The 13502-nt window shown below is 52.4% G+C and overlaps 1 protein-coding gene across 1 annotated transcript; it reads left to right on the top strand.

Moving 5' to 3' along the window:
- Nucleotides 1-4090: 4090 nt before the first annotated feature.
- Tmem161a (transmembrane protein 161A) lies at nucleotides 4091-13177 on the top strand. The gene is made up of 12 exons (XM_055618677.1): nucleotides 4091-4135; nucleotides 5720-5823; nucleotides 6451-6531; nucleotides 6788-6885; nucleotides 7015-7171; nucleotides 8245-8396; nucleotides 10166-10226; nucleotides 10350-10493; nucleotides 10573-10686; nucleotides 10803-10977; nucleotides 11082-11178; nucleotides 11414-13177. The coding sequence occupies exons 1-12, from the start codon at nucleotides 4133-4135 to the stop codon at nucleotides 11668-11670; spliced, it is 1443 nt and encodes a 480-aa protein (XP_055474652.1). The 5' UTR covers nucleotides 4091-4132; the 3' UTR covers nucleotides 11671-13177.
- The last annotated feature ends 325 nt before the right edge of the window (nucleotides 13178-13502 follow it).

The following is a 13502-nucleotide window of genomic DNA, read 5'->3' as shown; positions in this document are numbered from 1 at the left end:
TCCAACTCAGATGAGCGTGCCTCTGCTTCATTCATGCTTTAATAATTACTATATGATCATGATGGTGTGTGTGTGTTCACATGTTCGTAGAAGCACCCAGGAAGGTCAGAGAGGACATGAGATCTCTCGAGCTGGAGTTACAGGTGTTTGTGAATTGCAGGGTGTGTGCTGAGAACTGAACTCAGTCCCAGGGTCTGTGAACTGCAGGGTGCGTGCTGAGAACTGGACTCAGTCCTCACGATAGAGCAGCACCCCTCTTACCTGCGAGCCTTCTCCCCAGCACACCAACCTCCACACTCTTACTTTTCTAGACAGGGTCTCACTCTGTACAAGGCATAACTGTCCAAATGGTCTTTGTTTTCGAGACAAGGTTTCTCTGTGCTGGGATTAAAGGTGTTCCCCACCACACTCAGCACTCAGCTGTGTGTGTGTGTGTGTGTGTGTAAAAACAAGTTTTAAAAAACAGGTTTCTAGGGCTGGAGAGATGGTCCAGAGGTTAAGAGCACTGGCTGCTCTTCCAGAGGTCCTGAGTTCAATTCTCAGCAACCACATGGTGGCTTACAACCATCTATAATGAGATCTGGTGCCCTCTTCTGGCATGTAGGCACACATGCAGGCAGAACATTGTATACATAATAAATAAATAAAAATTTAAAAATAGGTTTCTAGGCTCAGCCCTCCCCTTCCACCTAAGCCCTGGGGCTCATTAAGAAACAGAAGCAATGAGCACCTGCTGCATGCAAGACTGAAGCAATGAGTACCTGCTGCATGCACACAAGACTGAAGCAATGAGCACCTGCTGCATGCACACAAGACTGAAGACAGGTTGTGAAGCCTGAAAGGACCCAGGAGAGGCCGCTGGGTTCTAGAAAGATTCCTCGGGTTTCCATAGCCCAGATGTTGAGCCAGAAGGGTATAGAAAGGTTTCTAAGAAATAAATAGGCCCGCTCACAACTGTCTGTAACTCAAGTTTCAGGGAATATGACACCCCACACACAGGCGAATGCAAGAAAAACACCAATGCAAATAAAATTTAGAAGAAGAACCTAGAACCACCAGTCCAGGGATGGCACCACCCATTCACCCATTATGGGCTGGCCTCCCACATCCATCACTAATTAAGAAAATGACAACATATTTGCCTACAGCCCAACTTTATGGAGGCATTTTCTCTATTTCCTTCCACTCAGATGACTTCAGCTTTTGTCAAGTTGACATAATAGCACACTGGACAGACCATAAACGAGACCCAGATGGCTCACGGAACAAAGTAGCTGTACCTCAAGCATAATTACATGAGTTCAAATCCCACACTTACAAAAAAGCCAGGTGCGGTCTGGTGTTTGTAACTCCAGCAGAAACACCCACCTTCTCTCAGCAGAACGTTCCGAGTCTAGAGGATCGAAGTCATTGTGAATGACCTCACACAGACATCCAGAGATTCATAAACAGTGACAGGTTCACCCACAGAAGCAGCATAGTCAAATGTGTAGACATCATTCCACGGGAATGTACCCTGTAAGGCAGTCAGACACCCAGTGGTGCCCAGGACTTAACAGAGGCAGAGCTGTCCTTTCTCCAAGCCACCCAGGAAGGACTGTGGGGTCCTAAGGTCACACTCAGTTCTTGATCAAGGTTTGTCTGAGACCGAGGTTGTAGTATGTAACAGCTTTTGTTGGGTTGTAAAATGGGGTCTCCTTGTAGAGCTCAGACTGCCATCTCAGGCTGGTCTCCACTTCACAAGCCTCCTGACCTGGCCTCTCAAGCCCTGAGTCACACGTGTGCGCGACCACATCACACTGTGGCTCTTTTCCCAGCGTTTTTTATTACATAAGCCCAAAATTTCTTCCTGTTGAGCCTTTTGGAATTTGAGCCTGACAATGTATCCCTAACTGGCCTGGGACTCATTATGTAGATCAGGCTAGCTCCAAACTCACACATACACAAAAAGACCCCAAAAAGACCTCCTCTCTCTCAATCATGCAGGAACTAGAGGTGTGAGCTGCCAAGCCCAGGCAACATCCCTTTAAAAATTTAAGATTATTGTATCAGTGTGTGCAAGTGCATAATGTATGTTTGAATTGTGTAGAGGTTAGAGGTCAGAGGTCAACTTGCAGGCATTGGTTCTCTCCTTCCACCATGTGGGTGCCAAGGTTGGAACTCAACTTGTCACCTTGGTAAGAACCTCCTTTGTCCAAACATCTCATTGGCCTAGCAGTTGTCCCTTCCTGTTTCTAAATTTTGTTTTTTGTTTTGGCTTTTGTTTTTTTGAGACAGGGTTTCTCTGTGTAGCGTTTGCTGTTCTGGACTCACTTTGTAGGCCAGGCTGCTGGCCTCGACCTCACAGAGATCTTCCTGCTTCTGCCTCCCTAAGTGCTAGGATTACAGGCATGCACCACCATGCCTGATGACTACACTTTGTTTTTTTGAGACAGTTTTATGATAAGCAGCTCTAGCAGCCTCAAATTGGCTACCCAGCCCAGGCTGTGTCTGAACTTAATGCATTCTCCTGCCTCATCCCTCCAAGAGAGCAGACAACCCTGTGTTCAGCCACATCTGGCTTGCTCGTGGGAAAAGTTTGGCTCAGAGAAGTGAGCCACAAGCAGATGTCCAGACTACACTCTGGATCTGGGTAACTGCACAGCGAGCTAGGGAGGCCACTCACACAGTGCAGGGCTTGCCTGTGCGTAGCTGAGCTCCACCCCCAGCAGGCGCAAGGTGTGCTGGAGGATCAGAATCAAGGCCATCCTTGCCCACGAAACAAAGTTCAGACCTCCCTAAAAATAAACAGAGCCAGAAAGCTTGTTCAGTGGGCTGAGGCCTTTCCTGTGAAACCTGAGTGTGATCCCCTGCGGCTAGATGATAGGAGAGAACTGACTCCAGCAAGGTGTCCTCTGCCCTCCACACACACAAATAAATAAATGTGGTAAGAAACACTCCCCCAAATAAAAACAAAATGGGGACCAGAAAGTTACTGGTTGGTTAGGAGTGAGCACTGTCCCTGCAGGGGACCCAAGTCCAGGCCAAGCCCCTTCCTCAGTCTGTAGACAGCCATGTGTACCTTCGAGTTCAAAGGAGCTGGTCCCGCCTGCGGACCCGGGGCACGCTGCACTTGCCCAGACACCTATGAGCTGTGGTGCAGGACTTTAACCCCAGCACTCTGGAGGCAGAGGCAGGCAGATCTCTAAGTCTGAGAGTCCACAAGGCAAGTTACAGGACAGCCAGGGCTATACATAGAAACCCTGTCTTGAAAAAAAAAAAAAACAAAAGCACTTGGGTAGGCTGAGGTCGAATCCAGGACAGTCAAGGTTTGTCTTAGTTTTAGTTTTTTGTTTGTTTGTTTATTTATTTTTTGTTAACGGTTTTTTAATTTATTATTTGTACAGTTTTCTCCTTGCACGCCAGAAGAGGGCACCAGATCTCACTATAGATGGTTGTGAGCCATGTGGTGCTGGGAACTGAACCCAGCCTTTGAGAGAGCAGCCAGTGCTCTCACCTCTGAGCTCCTCTCCAGCCCCCATCAGAGCTTGTTACACAGAGAAACCCTGTCTCAAAAGACAAAACAAAAATAACAAAAGAGCATGGGCTACCACCGCCCAGGCTAACCAAGGAATCTTATCTGTCAATCTCTCTCTCCCTTTTTCCCTCCCTCTCCCCCCACCCCCGTTTATTTTGGAGACAGGGTTTCTCTGTGTGGCATTTACTGTCCTGGAATTCACCCTGTAGACCAGGCTATCCTTAAACCCACAGACGTGCATGTCCACTTGCTTCCGCTAGGAATTAAAGCCACCTTTCCTGACTGAGAAAGGAAACTTTTTTTTTGAAGGTCCCACGTGTTGATGAGTGCCTTAAATCTCCACCCTAGGGGAACAGAGGCAGCAGACTGGCGTTAATCTCACACACACACGGGGGGAAGAAGAAAGGCACATAAGAGAAAGAAGGAAAAAGAGCAGACAGAAAGGCTCATGCACCAGCTAGAACTACAATTCCCGGCATGCATCGCGCACCCCTTCGTAGCCCGACGACTGGCTTTTTCGGATGCTCGTCAACAGGATCCGTATTCTAATTGGCCGAGATCCCGCGACGCCTTCCCGCCTCCTGCCTTGTGCGTGGGTGAACCTGAGGAGCAGACATGGTGAGTAGGCCCCGTGGGGTTCCTCTCGGGGGCCGTGCGGCGTCCGGGAAGGCGGAGGGAGGCGCGGATATTGTGGGGAAGGAGGACGGCCCGGCTGAGCGGAGGGGCACCCCCGAAGGCTTGGCGGCCTGGTGGGCGATTGGAAGTGGGTGAAGTCGTGGTGCCGGGCGCGCGCGGTGGGAGGGAAGCAGGGCTCTGGTCAGGACTGAGGGAGCCCGGATGGCAGCAGGCTCTGTTTTCTGGCAGGGTCTCATGTAGCCCGGGTTGTACCAGCACTTGTTCGTAGCCTAGGGTGACCTCGAACTTCTGAGTCTCCTGCCTCCGGAGTGCTGGGATGACAAGCTTGTGCCACGGCTTTCTGTTTTTCTTTTTAAACAGTTTTTTCATCACGATATTTATTTATTAAGTATGCACGTTTTGTTTGTGTGTCCGTGTACCACCTGTGTGTCTGCTGTTACTAGCGGCCAGAGAAGCCACACAGACTCCTTGGGATGGAGTTAAGGCCATGAGCTGCCGAGTGGATGCTGGGAACTGAACGTGTGTCTTCTGGAAGAGCAACCTGAACCTTCTCCCTAGCATCCCCCTCCTTTATTTTTTTTATTTTAACCCGTTAAAAAAAATGTTATTTGCAAACGGTCTCACCAGGCAGTGGAGCTGGAGTGGTGGCCTGCGTTATTCCCAGCACTCAGGAGGCAGAGGCCGGGGCACCTCTGATTTCCAGGCCAGCCTGGTGTATACAGAGCCAGTTCCGGGACAGCCAGGGCTACACACTGAAACCCTGTTTCTAAAAGCCTACACAGACGTGTACACCCGCACGCCTGGCTCACAGATTATTTTTAATGACCAGTTGGTTTTTATCTTAATCTGTATTTCATGTTAGTTAGCTATAACAGCAGAACACTGGCAGACAGCTCGCCTGGCACATAGTTTGGATGATTAGATAATTATGGAAATTAGTTCTGTGTGAAGCAGGTGCCTGGCTCAACTTCTGACTGGAAGGTCTGTGAGGCTGTGCTCTGAACTGTCTAGGATGTGGTGGAGGGCTGGGGCGTTCTTTGGTGAGGTGGCCACCGGGCATGGGAGGCTCCGTTCCTGCACCACACAAACTGGGTGTGGGTGCACACTTGTCTTCCCAGCACTCAGGAGGCAGCAGAGTCAGCGGTTCAAGGTCATCTCCAGCCACACATTGAGGTCCAGGCCAGCCTGGGCTACAGAAGCCCTTTCCCCTCTCTCTGGCCTGGAACTCAGGCACAGTCCTGGAAGGAAGGAAACATCCTTTAAACAACTAGTTGGGTGTGATGGCTCTGGACTGTAATCACAACACTGGAGAGCCAGAGGCAGTCAGATTTCCATAGGTTCCAGGCCAGCTTGAGCATAGGGACAACCAGGGCCATAAAACAACAAAAATACACCAGGGACAAAGGTTTGAAGACTGATGAAGCTGGGGTGAGCACCAAGTCAGCTGGGACTCCCAAGATGGACTCTGGCTTATCTTCTGGCCCTCCCCCTCCGCCCACCTTCCCTATAAATAGCCAGGGTTACTTCAGGGAGCTTGAGACTTTCTGACCAGAGCCACTCCCTCAGGCCGTCCTCGGAGCACAGCTGGTGGTGACACTGTTTGCGGCCACCCTCATGCACAGGCTGGCGCCGCACTGCTCCTTCGCCCGCTGGCTGCTCTGCAATGGCAGGTGAGGCAGGCTCTTCCGCTTTGGCCCTACCCAGGTCACCTGGTGGATGTGGCCTCCTCCTCTTTCTTCTTTTTTTACTTTTGGTTTTGTGTAGGTGTGTGTCTGTACATGTGGGGTTGTACACAGGGACCTGGGGGTGACAGAAGCATCAGAGCTGTAGTTACAGACAGTTGTGAGCTGCCTGGCATAGGGGCTGAATCCAGCCCGGGTCCTCCAGAGAAGCCCCAAGTCTTGTTGTTTTTAGATAGAGTCTCACACTGTACCTCAGGCTGCCTTTACAGGCAATTGCCCTACCTCAGCCTGCCATTAGCATTTAAAAAACAGATTTCTTTTCAGTTGTGTGTGTGTGTGTGTGTGTGTAGTCTGTGGTCTATGCCTTTTCTAAGAACTGTTGTTACAGGTGGTTGTTGTCTTGAGACTAGAGCACTGGGCATTGGCAGAGCTGGGGCAGTGTTGTCCTGTGGGCAGGTGAACCAGGGTGCCTGGGTGTAGCCATAGCTAGGGGAGTTCTGAGATCACGGGACGAGGAGGACTGACGCAGCCACAAGGGGCTCAGGGATCAAGGGCACCCATACAGCTTTGCCTTGGGCCCCTGGGCCAAGCTTTCCTAACTTTTTTCACCTTCAGTTTGTTCCGGTACGTCCATCCATCTGAGGAGGAACTGCGGGTGCTGGCAGGGAAACCAAGGCCCAGGGGCAGGAAGGAGCGGTGAGTGATCTGCCTTTGACCCCATGGAGCCCAGGCAGAGCTATGCCCGCCTGTCCAGGGAAGGCCTCACTCCTGCCTGAGGGCTCCAGGCTGGGGAACATGGCCTCTCCTACCACTTACAGTGCTACTTGCTGGGTGGCTGCAGATAGCATCTTGTGTTCCTGGCTGTTTGCTCTGGGCTGGCCCTGTTCCAAGCCAGCACCACCCCATCTAGGAGGCCCAGAGATGTCACCTCTCACTGTTCCCATATGCTCAGGTGGGCAAATGGCCTTCATGATGAGAAGCCATTGTTGGTGCCTCGAGATGCCCATTTCCAGCTGGCGACCTGTCCCCTCACGGCTGTGGATGCCCTAGGTAACACCCAGTTCAGTCCCTACTCCCCTACCCCATGCTGGGGTCCAGGCTGTAGGCCAGGCTGACCTGCCCAGGAGGGCTTTGGGTCAGGCAAGCCTGGAGCAGACTGCTGAGCTCCTGTCCCCGCAGTCCTGCGCTTCTTTCTGGAATACCAGTGGTTTGTGGACTTTGCTGTGTACTCCGTCGGTGTATACCTCTTCACGGAGGCCTACTATTTTGTGCTGGGCCCGGTTCAGGAGACCAACATCGCTGTGTTCTGGTGTCTGCTCACCCTGGCCTTCTCTCTGTATCCTTCCTCTGGGGCTCAGCGTGTGGGTGAGTGGGACTCGGGCCCCTCTAACTTGCAGCCTGTGGGGTCTCCCACTGTGCCCGAAACCTGCTCCAGAGTTGGAGGTGTGCAGGCCGCTCCGGTCTCGACCTCCTGGCTCTCCCTCCAGCACTCAGCTGATGGGTGTGTAGTACTGCGTTACACACGGTCTGTGTTTGTGGTGGGCTCCTTTCCCTCCAGGTCTATAGAATCAAGAAAACCAGGGGACAGCTGGGAGACCGCCCATCCTTTTTTGTTTGTTTTGTTTTTTCGCCCCAACTCAGAGATGACCGTGCCTCTGCTTCCTAAATGCTGGGATTGAAGGTGTACACCATCACCGCTTGAGCCATCTTTTTACCCAAAACTTCTAGCATATTCTTTGCATCAAAAAGCATGTCACCAGGCCAGCTGAGCTGGGAAAGACCTGTCCTTCTGCATTGAGAGCCGAGGCCCAGGTGTGCTGGGGACCCCAGTCTGAGAAAGCGCAGACCCCTCGGGGATCAGCTGGTTACCAAGTGCTCAGGGTGTGAGTCGGAGGGGAGATTTCAGAGTTGAACCCTTTTGAGGGGGTTGTATCTTAGGGGAGTTTTAAGGTGGCTGATGGAGGCAATGAGTGTCTTTTGCTTTTAAATACTAACTAAAGCCTTGTACAGGGTGTCTGTACAGGTGAACTTGGCTCAGAATCCGTGGATGTGGCTGAGCACACAGGAAGAGGCCCCTGGGTTTACACACAGAGGCTGGGGTTCTATCCACTGTCCCCCTAGAAGAAACATAGCTTCTGCCTTTTCCATAGCATTCAAATGCTATCCCTGCATGGGCTTTTTACTGTCCCTCCTCCCATAGATGCAGCTGCTGTGATGATTTCTGATTGACCATAGGTCATTAGGCCACCTTCAACCAAGTACCAGCGCCCCCAGCTCGTTTGATCCCAAACCCCAAGTTTAAACTTGAGGCACCCAAGGCCAGTTCCTGCAGTGTTGACTGTACCCTGGAGAAGTGGCTCTGGGGACCCCCCCCCAGCCTGTCCCTGGCTTTCTTAACTCTAACTCCAGCAAAATGTTCCTCATGGTGACCCGGCTGTACTTCAGCGCCAAGGAGGGTGGCGAGCGCTCCGTGTGTCTCTCCTTCGCCTTCTTCTTCCTCCTCCTGGCCATGCTGGTGCAGGTGGTGCGGGAGGAGAGCCTGGAGCTGGGCCTGGAGCCAGGTGGGTGTGCCTCCATGCTTGGGACCCAGTCCACTTTGTTTTTGTTTCTTTCCAGACCGGCCTCACTCTGTGGCCCAGGCTGGTCTCAGATTCACAGAGATCCTTCTGACTCTGCCAGCAGAGTGCTGGGATTAAGATTTATCTGTTATTACTATAAAGTGAACCAAGATTGTGCAGTACGTACAAAGGGCCAGAAGAGGGCACTGGAGTTAGAGAGGCTTGCAAGGGATACGTGTGTGCTGGGATACAAACGTGGGTCTTGTGAAAGAGCAGCAAGGGCTTTTAACTGCTGGGCCATCTCCCTAGCCCCTGTTTTGTTTGTTATTATTTAATTATTTGTTTTATGTATGTAAGTGCTATGTCTCCGTGCACACCAGTAGAGGGCATTAGATCCCATTACAGATGGTTGTGAGCCACCACCTGGCTGCGAGGAATTGAACCCAGGACTCTGAAAAGCAGTTAGTGTTTTGTTTTCCCGAGACAGGGTTTCCCTGTGTAACAGCCCTGGCTGTCCTGGAATTACTTTGCAGACCAGGTTGGCCTCAAACCCGCAGAGATCCACCTTCCTCTGCCTCCTGAGTACTAGGATTACGGGTGTGCCCCACCATGCCCAGCTACAGTTACTGTTCTTTTTTAAAAGATTTGCTTATTTATACAGTGTTGTGTCTGCATGTACACCTGCAGGCAAGAAGAGGGCCCCAGATCTCGTTATAGATGGCTGTGAGCAGGCATGTGGGTGCTGGGGGTTGAACTCGGGACCTTTGGGAGTCAGTGCTCCTCACCTCCGAGCATCTCTCCAGCCCCCATTGGCATTCTCAGTTGTGCCGTCTCTCCAGCCCCCATGCTTCAAGATTTATTTACAATTTTTATTATGTGAATGTATGTGTTAGTGTGGGGGTGCTACTGGAGACTAAAAGAGGGTGTTGGGTATCTCAGAGCATGAATTACCCTCTGTGAGTCTTGGGAATCAAACTGGGGTCCTCTTGGCCAGTGCCTTCTCCTCTGAGCCATCTCCCCAGTCCTAGGTTGTTTCTTTTTTTTTTTTTTTTTTTTTTTATTTATTTAAGATTCATTTATTTATTTATTACTTAGACAGCATTCTGTTTGCATGTGTGCCTGTACACCAGAATAGGGAACCAGATAGTTGTGAGCCATGTGATTGCTGGGTATTGAACTCTGGACCTTTGGACGAATAGCCAGTGCTCTTAACCTCTGAGCCATCTCTCCAGCCCCCAGTTCTGCTTGTTTGTTTTTTGTTTGCTTTTTAAGACAGGGTTTCTGTGTGTAGCTCTGGCTGTCCTGGACTCACTTTGTAGACCAGGCTGGCCTCTAACTTAGAGATCCGCCTGCCTCAGCCTCCCAGAGTGCTGGGATTACAGGTGTGCGCCACCATGCCTGGCTTCTAGTTTCTGTTTCTTGAAGAATCCTGCACAGTCTGGTCCCAGCGGGGCTCACTGACAGGGCACCTTTGTATCATGTGTGGAAGCCCTGGGCTGCGCTTCAGCACAGGAAAATACAGGTTCAATTAAAATAGATGTCTAGCCCAGAGTTTGGGTCAGTATGCCAGCGTTTGCTCTACAGGCGTGAGGACATGAGTTTGCACCCATGTAAAAGGTAGAAATTGGCCACCCACACCTGTAAAGCCTGAGGGCGGTGGGGCAGCACTCAGGTGGCAGAGACAGGTGGGTCTGAAAGCTTGGAAGTCCAGTCAGCCTGGCTTCTTTGGAAACCATAGCACTTGAGGTCACTTGATCCTCTCCTTCCCTCAGGCCTGGCCAGCGTCACACAGAACCTAGAGCCTGTTCTGAAGAAGCAGGATTGGGACTGGGCGTGAGTCTGGGGGACTGGATATTGGGGGTGGGTGCAGGTAGGGGAGCATCCATAGCCCACTCCCTGCGGGCTGAATTCTGACCAGTCACAGGTGGGTTTTTTGAGACCATCTCTTCTCCTCAGACTCCCCGTGGTCAAGCTGGTCATCCGCCTTGGACTGGCAGTGCTAGGCTCTTTGCTGGGAGCCTTCCTCATTTTCCCTGGCCTGAGGCTGGCCCAGACCCACCAGGATGCCCTGACCCTGTCTGCAGACCGGCCTCTGATGCAGTTAGGCGGGTCTCCCTGGGTGGGAGGGAGGTTGTGGGAGGGGTCAGGAGCCTGGTCCTACCTTGCTGCTCGCCCCCAGGCTGCTCCTGCACGCCAGCTTCCTGTCGCCCCTGTGCACCTTGTGGCTCTGGACAAAGCCGGTTGCTCGGGACTTCCTGTATCAGGCATCTATGAAGAACGTGACCTTTTCTCTGTGCGTGTTGGGGGCTGCTGAGAGACCTGGGGTGTCTGAGGCCATGAGCTGGAAAGATCGTGGCCTGGGGAAAGAGGCCTCACCCAAACTCCCTACCTGCTTGGCTCTTGTTGCAGGCCGTCAGAAGGGGCCTTTGACTCCTTGCGCCTCTGGGTGCTGGTGGCCCTGTGTCTGCTGCGGCTGGCGGTGACCCGGCCACACCTGCAGGCCTACCTGTGCCTGGCCAAGGCTCGCGTGGAGCAGCTGCGCAAGGAGGCTGGCCGAATTGAGGCCCGAGAGATACAGCAGCGGGTGTGTGCTCAGGGAGGGACGGTCCTGGGGCTGAGGGGACCTGGTTGTGGGGTCCCTTCCCTGGAAAAACCACCCCCCTGCAGTCTCACTGCCTCCCCCGCCAGGTGGTCCGAGTTTACTGTTACGTGACCGTGGTGAGCCTGCAGTACCTGACTCCGCTCATCCTCACTCTGCATGGCACACTGCTGCTCAAGACCCTGGGTACAGGGCTGCTGGGAGAGAGGGCGGGCCAGCAGGAGAGGGGGTGGAGCTGGTGGGTAGAGATGGGGCTGTGGCCTGGTAAGGGTTGGGCAAGGCTGCAGACAAGACCTATAGGTTGGAGGCAGGACCATCAGGCTAATGTGGGTGGCGTCCCTGAGATATAACTTGGGGTGTGGCAGCCTCTAGACTCCCTCCATTTTGTCTCCACCCATAATTCCTTTCTTCATCCTTGCAGGTGGATACTCTTGGGCCCTGGGCCCTGCTCCTCCTCCAGTGGCCCCATCCCACTTCTCAGACACTTTGATCTCTGTAGACCCAGCAGGAGATGAGGCCCAGCAGACTGCTGCCCAGGTCGCAAGGATCCTGGGTAGTCTGCTCACGCCCCTCTTCCTCCGTGGGGTGCTGGCCTACCTCATCTGGTGGACCGCTGCCTGCCAGCTGCTTTCCAGCCTCTTCGGCCTCTATTTCCACCAGCACCTGACAGTCTCTTAGCATGATGCTTTCTAGGTGCTGGCCACCAGGACTTCGACTGTCCCCTGTGCCTCAGAGCCCCTAGAATACCTAGGGCTTAAGGGTGGGAACTCCCCACTGTCTCTCACTTCAGTGCCTAGATCATGGACTCCTTGAATCACTCTTCCTTGGGCCTAGAGGCCATGGGCTTCTGTGTGTGTGTATGTGTGTGTGTGCATGCACACATGCACGCGCCCTTTTTACAGAAATATCCAAGAGGCTAGGGAGATGAGCAGGGGAGACCTAGATGGTGTGTCAGGTCTGAGAGAGAGGTACTAGGAAGGAGTGGAAAGCTGGAGGTCAGAGGCGGCTATGAGAGAGCTAGTGGTGGGGCTCTGGCTGTCACTATGACCAGGAGGGAGGCTGAGGAAGGAGGATTAGCCTAGACTAGTAACAAGATCATGTCTCTAAAACAAGAAAGGGAGAGAAACTGTCACCATCCTCCAAAGCTGTGAGGATAATGGCTGTCATGGATTTCTAGGCCTTGGTGACTGAGACTCACCCCAGCTCCAGGGTTGTCCTCTTGCTGTGACTTAGTGTGCATGTGTGTGTTTGTGAGACAGGCATGGGCTGTGTGACCCTCCTGCATATACAGACTGTGTCCTGAGAATAAAAACAAATGGAGGGCTCCAGCGATGCCTGACCGCGCTACCAGTGTCACCCGACCCGGCTGTCTGGATGACATGTTCAGGAGCCAGTGCTCAGTCTGGTTCTGGGGAGAAGGCACCTGGTCTCTGTCCAGGAAGACTTCGAGAGAGTGCCTGTGAGCACAGACACAGGTCCCACGATACGATAGGTCTGTATGTGAGAGCAGGGAGCAGAGGACAACTCAGGGAGCAGGTCCTACATCTTGAGACAGGGCCTCTTGTACTCGCCCGAATCCTCAGGTTAGCTGACCAGTAGCTTCAGGGAGTCTCTGGTTCCCACCTCCCACTCTGCTGTAGCAGTGCTGGGATTACAGATTGATGCAGCAGTGTCCCACTTTATGTGGATTCTGGGGACTTGAACTCGGGTCTTTGTGATTGCAACAAGTCTGGCTGAATGAATCCATGGGATTTCCTTGAAGGTCTATATATAGTTTCTCTGCCTTCAAACTGACCCTGACAAAGGGCTGTAGGAGCTTCTGGAAGGTCCATGGGAATCAGAGATGGACAAGAAAAGGGTAATGCCTTGCAGGGGGCACAAAGGAACAGACAGTGCTGGAAAACAAAGGCTCTGCTCTGTGGGACTAAAGAGTGTAGAGCATACATCTCAGAGGGTCTCACCCCAGACACTTGGCTGAGGGCTAACCCCGGCTGGGATGTTTCTAAGCAGAGGTTCCTAGGCTTGTAGCTGATGCCTCTGGTTGCTGAGCATGGTGGAGCTCGGCTCATGACTCTGGAGGGAGAGGCAGGCCAGTCGTCATTATGCAAGAATTTGAAGCCAGCCTGGATTACATACTTTTGACATGTAAATAAATCTATGAGGCATTTCATTTTTGGCAGATTTAGCTACATGGTTACTCTATTCCTGGATCTTTGTCTTTTTTGTGCTGACAAAAGAACCCAGGGCCCTTTGTATAATACATGTTCTGTCCCTGAGTTGCCCCCTAGCCCCTCACTGGGGATTCTAGGGAGCTGTACTGCCCCAGTCCAGGTCTCCATCCTTGGTTATTGGTTTCATTCCTATCCTGTCACACTCCCATCCATGAACAGAAAGATGCACAGTGCTTGGACAAGGATAGCCCAGGGTCTGGAGAGGTGGCTTAGCAGTGAAGGGTACTGACTGATTTCGCAGGGAACCCAGGGCCAGTTCTGAGCACCCATATGCTGACT

This window comes from Psammomys obesus, unplaced genomic scaffold, assembly GCF_907164565.1.
Source record: "Psammomys obesus unplaced genomic scaffold, mPsaObe1.curated_primary_1811, whole genome shotgun sequence".
Lineage (NCBI taxonomy): Eukaryota > Metazoa > Chordata > Mammalia > Rodentia > Muridae > Psammomys > Psammomys obesus.
The sequence above is the reverse complement of the archived record's forward strand: the minus strand, read 5'-3'. Positions and strand labels throughout refer to the sequence as shown.